The following is a 12960-nucleotide window of genomic DNA, read 5'->3' on the forward strand; positions in this document are numbered from 1 at the left end:
GAGCAAGCAGTTACATAGGAGCCGACAAGGCGAGTCGGCCAGGGCGGTGTGGAGGACGGGAGAACGGGGGTCGTTGTTAAGTTGTCCGACAGATGTCTCACCACGTGAAACCCCCGTCCAAATAACCAAATACCAAAACGAAAACCACCCCTGGTGCGCAGAGGCGCGCGCTGCCGCCTCACACTCGTGTTTTTGCTCTCTGCACAATCCAACTCGCCCTGTACCTTGTGTATGTATAATACATATATAATAATGCCGACGGATGTTTTACGCTTTGTGCAAAGGTGTCCCTGATCCTCCGGTGTGGATTTCGATTTCTATACCTTGGACTCGTGGGTATACGTATGCGTGCTAGGCACGTGTTTTTACACTTCGTTATATGTATGTCGATAGAAAGAAAATAACGGTGTGCTGATAGAGCTAGGAGGGTATGCACCCCGCGTATAGCTGAAGGGTTTATACTGTACCTACAGTATTTTATATCATTGTGAAAGATATGTTCCGATGTATGTGGGTGTGTTATATGTACCTACACTGTACATCGGCGCTGCTACTGCACCTCGTAAATCCAGCAATTATTTTAACAATGGAATCGATTTTACTCTCATTTTTTATTTTCCCATTCTTCTTTCGATGCGTTTTATCTCTATTATCCGATTGAGTTTTTCCGTCTGGTTTTATTTCTCTCACTAATTGCGATCATCGGACAGGGGTGGCGGCTGAGATTCGGAGAAAAAAATTTAATGATCCCATATGGGTCACGCGGTCGTGAAGGCTTATGTAAGGGGCGATTAGCAATTCCTCGTCATTGTACGTTTTACATACTTTGGTAGACCTTTATTACAACACATTGGGAAGAAAATTAGGTATTTTGAAGGAAATAAAACCTAATCGCCTTGAGGGTTTGTGGAAGTAAGGCTCGTGTAATAGATTTGTCAAAGTTTCGATCGATACACTTCATCAAGTGTGTAAATTACATCGTAAGTACTCTTGGTATGAAAAAGAAGTGACTTCGATTTCAACGCTCCGGAAAAAATCAACCTCAAACTTTGTACTTCCTAATTAACCACTGACAATTTTTCCTTACTTGCAGTCCTGCGTATTTAAAAAATTGAACACTAAAGAAATGAAGATCAAAATTTTACTAAATGACTGCCAGACTTGCGGCAACCGAAAGAAAATAATTACAAAATATTGGACAAAAACATCCAAATTTCCGTCTCTGATATCGTTAATTAGATCAGCAAAACCCTTCAGTCACACGAATCGTACGGTCGTTAATAAAATAGTTAGGTATTATGCTGGAAATAACGATGAGCCAAAAAGCCCAGCTGCAGATCTTTGTCGCGCTACTTGGCGACTGAAGTAACCGGAAGAGAGGCTCTTTCAATAAAAAGGTAGCTGGGTATCCTGGAGCCGTAGGGAAGGTGGCACGCACCAAAATTAGCACCGGGGGTGAGGTAAACGCAACGCAATACGCAACGCCCCGCAGGTTTTCGTCCGAATTCCTTACCTGTGAAGTTTGAGTGCCGGCATACACGTGCAGACAGAGCTTCGCGCGGCTTTGAGCCACGGAAGGCAAGGTGAGGCGAGCCTCGTTCCAAGTCCTGCAGGCTCTCAAAAGTCGCTACACAATAGCCCCGAGCTCTGAGGCCCAAAGCCGCGTCAAAGCGACGCGCGCTTCCGAAGTACCTGCAGCCATCCCGTGGGGGTGGGCAGAAGGGGTCCTTCGATTTTTCCCGAGTCACGCGCGAGGATCCAGGAGAGTGGCTCGGATCATTTCGGGATGACGGTCACGAGGTGCTTAATCCGTAGTTACCTATAGATTTTTGCGAGGTATAATTTTCGTCGTTTGAAAACATGTTTCGAGTGTTATTTGATGCAGATGCCGACATTATCTGCAACAAATAGACTTCACTTTTTTATATGCTCCGTGGAATAAATTATTTTTACAATTCTGTGGCCTTGATTGGATATGATCCACGTTAATTTTGTCAGAGACTTGATTTATTGTGAAAAAAAAACTAGTTAAACTAATTGATTGGAGGAGATATAAAAACTCGAGATCTTAGGTCGTGCACTGAAACGATTTCTTCGGACCGTTTCTCTAGGCTATTTTATTTAAAAATCTGACGTTTTTCCCTAAAGTAGGGTTTCTGGCTGCTCCATACATTGAATGCTCTCTACGGCGAGGTGCATGTTGTTTCTTTCCGCGTATCGGATAAATTTTTACGACCGAATATCCTAACGCGGGGTTTTTTCGTACAAAGAAATACAGAAATGTAGAAAATAGTGAACACAGAGTCTAGCACGAACAGCCAGTAAAAGTCAAATGACGAAAAACCGTACGAGTTATCGACAGCGGTGATTTACAATTTATTGAATCAGAAAAAAGGAAGTTGACCTGTATTATGGCTTTTGGACGGAGGTAAAAACGTAGAAACAAGTCATTCGAAAAGAGTCGTAAACGTCGGCGGGAAGTTGTGTACAACGTATTCCAAAATGGGCCTGATGCTGGAGCTGATGAGAGACGAGAAATAGTTAAGAAAGGTAAAGGAGCCGGTCGCAGGAGCGTAACAACCGAAAGGGCCCCAAGTCATGGAATTGGAACCCTATTATTTTCACCCCTCAAAGTAAATTAAATATACGACACAATTACACGTATCGTTTCTCCCAGGAACAATAATCTCGAAAATGGTACAAACAAATGAACGATTTTTACCAGCAGATCAATTCATTCAGTTCTGTTGGTCTTCGTATTTCTGGTATTCGGTAAGGGGCTTGATTTTCTTTTTTACGGTCTTGGCGAGCTGCGATCATTGTGAGGAGAGCCAGAAGTCCACAGTGCTTCGTTTGTTCTCGTAAATTCTGGTGTGGCCGAGCGAGTTAAAAAGCTCGTTTCACGCTCCTTTACTATTATTTTACTGCAGCTTTACTGGATCTTTATTGCAATAATGTTGCCAGAGATCCTTTAAAATTCAATTACCCACGTCCTAACGCGTTTCCACAGTCTCTCGTCACGAAAAGGCGTAAAACTAGAATCCACTTTTGTTCACCATGAAAAGAAAACAATACAACAGAAAAAATCGCTCTTTAATAAGTGCCCACACAAGCTACGAAGCCGCGTGCCGCATTTGATTGTCCTGACGCACGTGTACAGCGGAAAGGGTACAAAACTCTGAGATTCGATCCTGTGTTCATGCATAAAATTATCTGCTCTGTGTCCTGAAGAATATACCGAGGAATGCAGGGGACGAGGTGAGGCGCGATCATGGGCTCCATAACGTAACAAATTGCACAGCCGAGTCCGCGGAAGATCGAAGAAGGTAGGTAACCCGGGAGGGGAGGGAATGAATAATTGTGGGGCAAAAGACAAAAAACGTCATTCCGCGTAACAAGGCGGAGGCACAAGGGTGCAGTCATCCGGGTGTCCACGTGTCGGCCACGACGTAGACGCGCACACCGCGCGCTGTCATTAAACTCCTCGTTATCGGGATAAACCCGACGAAGCCATGGCAGGACCACCAGCTGCACACCCTGATTGGTTACATTACAAATCCGTGCGTCCCGACAAACGGCTGGGTTCAGGACACGGAACGATCCTACGTGGCGGGATGTATCGAGGTCAGTGCAGCCAGCCGGTTCGACACGTCACACCTCGAAAACGGTGCAAATTGGAGAAGCAAGAAGGAGACTCTTCGAGAAAAGGAAGATTTTTTCGAAGGAAAGACAGTGACGAGTGCAAGAGTCACTTGATAATGAATTTTCTGGGTATAAGGCACTGCAAGTTAAGTGTACTAGTTATTGACCCTTTTATTTTCCAAAACTATATTATCTGCGAATTTATCGATGACTAAAACAAATTGCTAGAAGGTTAGACACTAGAAGTTTATTTTTTTGGTAATTTCCGAACTTAGGATCGAACAGACATAACCAAATAAAGGTGAATAGTTGAGACAGGGTCGATAACTGGTACACTTACCTTATAAGACTTTAGAACTACCACGACTCACGAGACGAACAGTCGAGCATAGTCTTGTTAGATATTCAGGGAATCGATCGATTTGGCCGTTTGTCGGATACTCGAGGTATTCGAACATACGTGTAGGCATAGTCAGAATTTGGAACCGAAGGCATTCATTGTTGTTCCTTCCCATTTCCCACTCCTATTACATTACGCGGGCTCCTAAATAAAGCGGATGCTGGACGCGTTGTACAGCTTCGATTGAGATTTCCTGAAAACCTCCGTATCGGTCCATTGTCCTTGATCAATTAACGATCTGTACCGTAAACCTCAACGCATTGTGCCTATACCTGCCCACGGATCAGGCGCACCTTGCTCCAAAGGACACGAGAATAATAAGATATTCGCTGGCAAAGCAGAACGAGGGTGTTAATCGGTAAAAAAATCGTCGAAAATATTCTTGAAAAAAAGTTTTTCATTTCAAGACGAACCACTTGTAAACTTACTCGTCCATCCGACGAAGGTTTCACGTTACTTCGCACCGATATTCGATATCCGACATGGTCCCGGCTGGATAACAGACGACGAGTGAAAAGTCAGAGATTCGAGTGTGATGTCAAAATGATTCGGTCTTCGGGGACGGGGGCCGAGGGTGTCGACCGAGCCTCGTATAAACCCCACATAACACAGATCAGCGCGCCCCCGACCCCCGACCCCCGATTCCCGGGATGAACTGTAACAAATTCATGATCTACTGCGCCGGATCCCGCAAGAGTGCCGGAGGAATAACGGAGGAAATCTAGGGGTGGGCAGAGCCACGTGCCTCGTGAGAAGTGATACCGAGCGTCGCCACGTGGCCTCTCGACGTGAAGCCGTGTTTGGCCTATTATAATAGCGAAGGGGGATCACCCTCGACAAACGTGGCTGATAATTTGATATCACCAGCGTAAATACTAGCGCTGCAGTAGATCCTCGATGCATGTGGGCCGCAGTCGTTGCACACCCGGCAACCTATCCAAGCCCGAGACTATATCTCTTTATTACACGTCACGGAGTATCCTTTGTAGGTAGGCACGTATGACGCCACACACACACGCGCATCCTTGCCCTATTTTTGTTGGTGAAGATCACCGTTTTCATTGGCGAGGTACGTAGGGTGAGTTCATAATAATGCGATAAGAAGTCAGGGAAAAATATTATAGAAATACTTGGAAGTCTGTTGGCCGTAGTCCGCGATGGCTATAATTGTGTAGGGGTGGGAGTGAAACGAGGTTGAGTTGTTAGCCACGTCGTCGTCCGCGGAGTTGAAACGAGACGCCGACGTCGGGGCGTCACCGACGCGTCGTTACAGGACCCTTGTATTCTGCAAATAACCTTCCCTCCGAAACAAACAAGGGCCGGCGAACCGAAGGTGGACAAATTGAATTCCCGCTGAGTCGACCTCGCGCCACGTTTTCGCGCGTGCTTCTGTATCATGTATACATCACGTATGCGTAATGCACGTATAGCGTAGCGTTGTACTTGCATACCATGTACAAACAACGATTAGATTTTCGATTTTTTACTTTTTTCAACACCTACCGATTATATAATTCTCGTTCAGCGGTGATGGATAGACCTGAAATACAAGCAAACTACCTACTCAGATTACCTTCGCAAAAATCATTTTTTCTTCTGTCATATTAGATCATTCTGAGAATCGACCTGCAGAAGACGAGCCTCTCCATGCGATTCGTATAGCGGGACAGTGGTCGTCCAGTTCCCATGAGGTTTTTCACGCGCTTGTGAGAGCGACAAGCCGCTCACCCTTGGCTCGTCTTTCGGTGACCCCGCAGTGACCCCCCATAGAGACCGTAGAGACCGGAGATCCATCTCGGACCCCGGAGACCGCGTGGCGCCCGCGGAGTCGTGCCGACCGACGATGAATGCAACATCGAACACACGTCATAGTTGTAGCCTGGTTTACTAAACATAGCCTGCAGTCTCTAGTTGCACAACTTCTCTGTAAAGAAGCGAGCATGGTGCAGTTAAAAATATAGCTGGTTAAACCACCCTAGCAGCAGCCAAACATTCGTATGATTTTGTACAATTTTTCCAAATGAATGGTTGAAAAGTTGAAAAGCAAAAATTAAAATAATACGAACGATGAAAGAAATAAACTGCGGACAGGGGTAGAAACCTTGGCTACAACCAACATCGGGGTTCGAAACGACGCTCACTTGCGTCTGTCGTGGCCAATGTCATAAATCTTACATTATTTATGACCGCAAGCGTTTTATATTGGGCAAAGGTAGCAGTGTGTATGTTTCGTGTGGTTGGGTCAGCCCGGAAGCAATCTGGTGTCCAGTCATATTATGCAATTTTATTGCGGTTTCGACAATTTGTGAAGTGATTCTGTTATCCGTTATATCTCGGCTTCCGAGACTCAAAACTCACACGACGTAGTCAAGATTTTCTGAACTTGGTCATTGTCTAATAAACATATGAGATTTATTTTATTAAAAAGAAGAGCCGAGTATTCATTTTTGTAGGATAGTGTAGAGGTCATGGAAGAGCCTCATTGAACATGCACGAGAAACGGAGCAATAGAGATGAAAAGTATGACGCGGTAACAAACTAATGCCATGCGTACATCCGAGGTGTTGGATATTTGTAGTACCTACCTATTTGAAAATCTTCACAAACTTGACGGACGGTATCTGAAAAATTTTACAGCTTAACAACCCTTGGCCGAGAGGTAAAAGCCCGCGGTTTCATTCTCGGGGCCGCAAGTTTTGGTTTACCGAACTTCTACGATTGACCTGCTACGTGGGGCCAGCGGAACCGAGACGGAGAAACCGGGGCCTCTAGAATTGACCCGTAAATTCATAGTATTATGATTTAGTGCGGACCGACTTCGAGCCTGGAGAATAGCGACCGAAAACTCCTCCTCCGTTGAATCGATGGCCGCCGCAGAGGTCCAAAACATCCTACATTTTTATTACCAATTCCGTTTGTTCTCCGGTTTAGCCTGCGTTGTGACGCGTGGGGCGAAAGTGCGGAGAAAGTTTATCAGAGGTTCGAAATTTCTCGTACCGAACCATAAATTCTTCTCTTATACAACATTCCACGCAATGTTTATTTCAGGGACGGATTCAAGGTTGACGTATTTTCGCAGTCAGGTAGTGTGTGATAATAACTCGTGGTAACAACTTCGTCTCAATTATGTTATAAACTTTATTTGCTCGAATGGTAAACAAATCGTATAATACAATGCGGTAGGTAATCAGGCGATGACCATCGAAATAACAATTTTGCAACTGCAGTCTGATACCCTCTAAATCCATGTAATTCTAATCGACCAATCGAAAAACCCACAGAAAACCCCATGATATTAATCGTTAATCACTCCTGACAGACGCCCACGTAATGAAGTAAAATCATTAACCTGCGAGGAAAGATCCGAAACCATTCTTGAACAAATATTGCGCCCTTATTGCTGTGTAAGTTACAGTTTAGCCCGCATAACGTTATAAAAACGGGCTTACGATTCAGGCTGGCTCTAAACGCGCGTGATCAACGTTTGGCAAGAGTTCAGAGACAACTTGGTAGTTCGCACGAACGTGTAAGAGGAGCGTAGATTCAACAATGTTGTCTCATATCTAATATAACTGAAATTGTGAAATGTGTCTCCCTCTGCATCGAGTATATTCGCTTCGAAATCAGCTGATTGTAAGCTGTAGGCACCAACATTGTTCTATTTTGTCTTTGTCACTTAGTCCCACGGGTGTATTGTTATCCAATTAATACCGAGTGTGCCAGATCACTCTCGACCTTTCTCACAAAGCGGCGGCAAATATTGCCAGTTATTGCCCTGTAAATACACCCCTATATATCGGTAATGCAGGCGTGGACACATAACATACAAGTAAGGCTGTACGCTTTCTCACATCTCGAACTATCAAACATTCTGAATCACAGGCTCACCTACTTCAACACTGAAATACAAGTTTTGACAATGCGTTTACCTGTTCAGACCAAACATGAAATCAATTTTGACAGCACAACATTTTTCAAACTCTTTAATTAGTCTGTGAAATTCGTTTGCTACAGATTCCAAATACTTGGTGATTGTTTTCCCCTTTAGAACAGAAAACAATTGAACTCCTGACAATTCAGTGTACTCAGGTGAAGGAATATTCTTAAGACCTTAAGAGAGAACACTTCTCCTGCGACTCGCCTGATGGAAGAGTGGGATGTCTCGGCTTAAGCCTGCACTGCGTGGATGAAAAGATTGAATGTGGCTCATTCGGGGTTCATAGGAGACAATTAAAGAAGACATATTTCCACCTTTTATAAACCCGCCTTAGCGAGGACCAAAGGATCTACAGGTGCGCAGGGGTGGACTTGAAACTCCGCGTCTCCCCGCGTTGGATTTTTACCAAGAGAGGGACTAATCCTCGATTTGTCACTCGACTCTTCAGTCCGATTCAATTTTCCTCGGCGAATCCGTCAACGTCTCTCCTTTCCGCAGCGGCGCCCCACCCCCGGCTTCTCGTTCGTCCTTAGCCACCCCTCTAAGGACACCTGGTTGAATAACATTTCTCCACACATTGTCACCGGGTTATATTATGGCTGAAACGACCGAAGCCTGATCTCTGCTGATTAATAATAATAACTTCTCAGGGTAAATCTTCGCTCTCGAGGCTTTTCAGACCGGAGACAAACGACAGACGTATCTAAGTTGGAAAAATTATCTTCATCCAAAGATCCTGCGATCCTCGGTGACTGTGAGCAATGGATAAACGAGACGAATTCCGAGATCTAGGGATTGCACGGATTCTTTCCTAAGATTTCGTTTTACGATCGACTGCAGAGGTGGCGCCGAGTCTCAAAGTTTCTCGTATACTCTGCAAAGGGCTGGGATAAGGGAGAGAAAATGCGCAGGGGACGCCGAGGCATTATCTCCTTGGGCGTAGCCGCTTTGTCGTCTGGTAAACGTCGTGACTAATGAAGAAGAGGAAAACGGCTACCGAAATCTTCGACTCACCACTGCGCGACCGAGTAACCCACTGCAGGATACTTTCACCGGTATACGAAGGCCCATTCCAATTTTCCTACCGAACTTGATCAAGGCCATTGACGATGACTTCCCACGATCGGGGGGGGTGATTTACAACTGTTTTGAGAGGCGTACTTCTCGCCTTCAATCCCACTCCCACTCTAAACGCTTCACCAAGACACGTTGGCTACTGTTCTCAAGAATTTACCATGCCACCCTATGCAGACGTGTACGCATCCTGAGGGTGGTGACTGCTCGTGGAATCGGTAGCAGCCGCAGGTTTGGTGCAGAAGCGAGCCAGAGTTCACTCTCTCAGTTGTAAATCATATCCTTAGAAAATGAAAGCGGGAGAAATCTCCCGTAGTCGTGTTCACGAAGAAGAAGAAGAAGAAGAAGGAAAGGAAGAGGAATTGGCAAAGGAGGAGCATGGAAAGTGCGAAGAAATAAGGTGAAGAGGAGGGGTGAGGTAAGAAAGACGGAACAATGTAATCCGTTCTCGGTGAAGAAATCTGCCCCACCAATCTTGCTTGCCAGGCTTGCCACAACAATTTCTCCGTTCACGATGTAGGTTACTGAGGCAACCCTCGGGCTCACCTTAAGATTACCTACTGGTTTACTGCTTCACTGGTTTACTGCTTTACTGCCCTGCTCTAAATCATCGTTTCTATCGTTAGCTCTGCAGTTTCTCTACGGTCACTTTAAGATCAGGCCTTCCTACAGGAGAAAACTAGTCAAAAACACGGTGCAGGCCCTGCGACCGCGACACTGGGATGCACGATATGTCATTCATTCTCAAATCTTCCATCAGAAACTAGAAATGACGGGCGCACGCCCGAATAGTAGTGACTTGCAATGCAATAGTTCAACTTCATATAATAGCTACTGAAGCTATCTACTTGGTCCCTCGGATTTTCACTTGGAGTAGGTAGGGGTTCCTCTGCCTGCACTGACCTAAGTTTTCAATCAACAATTATCAAGTAAGATTCTCTCTATTGAGGAATTTGGATTATACAAACACCCATGACGCCTAGAACTGTCGGCCACTCTTATCGAACCACTTGTGGTTCTTATCATCCATTAAAAAGAAGTTGTATCGCTACATGCCCATCAAGATATAGAAAGATCAAAACGATAAGATGGCTTCGCTAATATTCATGTACTGAATTAGTGTGTGTGTGTTTTTTTTTTCATGCACAACTCATTATGCGTTGCTTCTTAATTCCATTCATTTGATCCAGATATCTTTATTCGAGAATGATAATCATTTCATCAAATCATATACAATAATGGATTCATTTGCAATTTACATCATCTGATAAATCACCGCCTTTTTTCTTTCTATATTTATAATCTACCCGCAAATGAATTTTGAATCAACAAACCGCAACGTATGAATAGCATCGAAGATTAGAAGTAAAAGTGGAATTCACGCATCGAGGTATCCTCTTTCGCTCATGAGCGGAAGCATTCGTTTCATCATTCGAATCGTGTTCGGTTTTGCATAAGGGTTTATTCTATACATGCCATGCTTCAAAAGCTGGTCGATACTCTCGACGTCTTCCTTATCGAGCATCATCCGTGGTAGGAGAAAGAGGCCCGCCGCCACAGCGTATACTCGCCGACGATACATGGCCTTCTTCAAATGTTCCATTGTCGGCGATTCCGTCCTGCATCTTAGCCTCTTCATGTTTAGTGTAAGAGTCTCGAGGTAAATTTCCAAAAGATCCGTTTCACCCTGACCGCGAATCTCGAGCGCTGGATTTATCCCGAGAAAGTATAAGAGATCGATCGCTGGCGAGGAATAGCCAACCATTTGGTAATCGACCTGGAAACGTAATTTCAAAATTAAGTTCTTTCACGGTACCTACTTGGGTGACTTTTTTCAGCTCAACTGTTTCAAGTGAAAATCGAAGATACTGTGCCATCGTTAGACTCTTGCTAGTTAACCGTTACCGTATTACCGAGATTTTTTAAAAGTATGCGCACAAAAACTTGCTCAATCGGTTTGCCCGATTTATCTTCGACGAAGAGCATGTTGTTGACCCAGGCATCGCCGTGATTAAGAACACAGAACTCCTCCGGATCGTAGCTGTAAACGTCTTGAATCCTCTGCCTCAGCGATGCAATGACATTATTCAACTTCTTCGCGGCTAAGATACAGTCCTCGTCCAACCACGTCTGCGCGTCTTCGCGCAAACGATTCAAACTGTTAATAAGCAGGGTATAGAAGTTTGGATGTGTCGTTGAGGCAAAAATTTGCTGCCTGAAGCTCTTAATTGCCGCAGGATTCTGGAAGGATGAAAATACATTCATTGATAAATCCAGGTTCGATGACTCTTTCCAACTATTGTTGTACTAACTGACAGGACTGTTCGCAATCGTACGTACCTCCTCCGCCAGAGCTACAGAGCCAGCATGAAATCTGGCGAGATTTTTTATAGCCATAGTAGCGTGAGCCATTGATAGTCCTTCTTGTCTGTCTTTGACATGGAATCCCTCGGGCGTCAAATCCTCCATAATAATAACCCTGGGTGGTTCATCTCGTCCGTAAACCAGCTTTGGACCAAGTCGAATTCCGAGTGCGTTTTCGATCCGCGGCAGGACGTTCTTGAGGATGCTCAGCTCGACAGTGAAGAGCTGCTGCTCCTGGATCATTTTCAGTAGCCTGGAATCGCCCCCCGGTTCGTGCTTCAAAATGAAACTTCGCCTCTCGCACATTCGGCAACCGGCGTCATCCTGAGCTAATGAATTCCTCGTGAGCTCAACTTCGATGCGTAACATGTCGCTGAGGAAATTTTCACCTTTCGCTGTCGCCCGCTCTTCCTTCACTGACCGCACTTTCGTTGTCGGATCTCCGAAGTGGTTCCTTAGCACTTCTTCGTAGAAAGCTCCGTCGAACCCCATTTGGATCATTGTAGGCTGTTACCCCTCTTATAAGTATATCTAACGACTTGGAAGGTTCAGCAATAATTTTCAACGCCACTAAAGTTCGATCGAGACGTTTCGCCACTTCGAGGTTACAACTGACAACTAAAACAATGGTGACTGCCCTGCATGGCACTCGACCACTGACCAATTGAATAAATGAAGTTCCACTTAGTTCTACTTTACTTATATAGACCACTGGCTCTGTCTTCGGTTCTCGTCGTTTGTGCGAATCAACGCACACCGGCACATCTACACACAAAAGCATTGAGCGTGCATGACACAAACTCAAGAATGAAATCAATGTTGAGGCTGTACGGTTGTACACAGACGTCCTGCACATCTTCACCGCGATAATTTCCAGAATAACAAAATATTGTTGTTATAGCTAGCTTACTTATTCTTCTTATCTACAGCCTCTCACGACCTCGCCATGTTTCTTGAGAGAATTATTCGAGAGAATAACAGGAAAAAGTACGCTTATCCCATATCGGTCATTTCGCATATCTGAGTCTCTAGTCAATATTAGTAAACCGTCGATATTGATCGACCTTTCCCTGCGCATTCTTACCATCCTTGAACGATTTGATATCTCATCTCAATGAACTCACGTCAATTCCAATGTAAATCGCAACATGAAATCTGTAATTCGTATTTCATTCTTTCTTTACAACAAACTCTAGTAGAAGGTTTTGTAGAATAATGGAATTGAAAGTCTGAACAGACTAGATGGTTCGAACACCTACTATCCAGTAAGGCATCTTCGATGGTGGTAAACTCCGCAACAGCTCAAGATAATCGTACCTGCGAATTTGGCCGTGATTGAAATCTAATCATTCTGTCGGTGCACCTAAAGAAGCCTCGTAACTCTGAGTGTACACTTTACACATTGTACAGAGTAGTATTTCTTGTTCGGCGATATATATATGTATATATATATATTTTTTTTCTTCCATTTTTCTCGTCTTATCAGGCACCTGGTGTTAAACCCGACTTCTACAAAATTTCTTGGTAACAATATTACGATTTG

General features: G+C 44.6%; 1 protein-coding gene across 1 annotated transcript; it reads right to left on the reverse strand.

Annotated features, from left to right (window-relative positions):
* Positions 1 to 10361: 10361 nt before the first annotated feature.
* Positions 10362 to 12088, reverse strand: LOC124407157. Its single transcript, XM_046883012.1, has 3 exons — positions 11394 to 12088; positions 10992 to 11294; positions 10362 to 10830 (listed from the first exon to the last, which is right to left on the reverse strand). Exons 1-3 carry the CDS (start codon positions 11916 to 11918, stop codon positions 10432 to 10434), a joined length of 1227 nt encoding a protein of 408 aa, XP_046738968.1. The 5' UTR covers positions 11919 to 12088; the 3' UTR covers positions 10362 to 10431.
* Between the last annotated feature and the right edge of the window lie 872 nt (positions 12089 to 12960).

Source organism: Diprion similis, chromosome 6 (assembly GCF_021155765.1).
Source record: "Diprion similis isolate iyDipSimi1 chromosome 6, iyDipSimi1.1, whole genome shotgun sequence".
NCBI classification, from domain to species: Eukaryota; Metazoa; Arthropoda; class Insecta; order Hymenoptera; family Diprionidae; genus Diprion; species Diprion similis.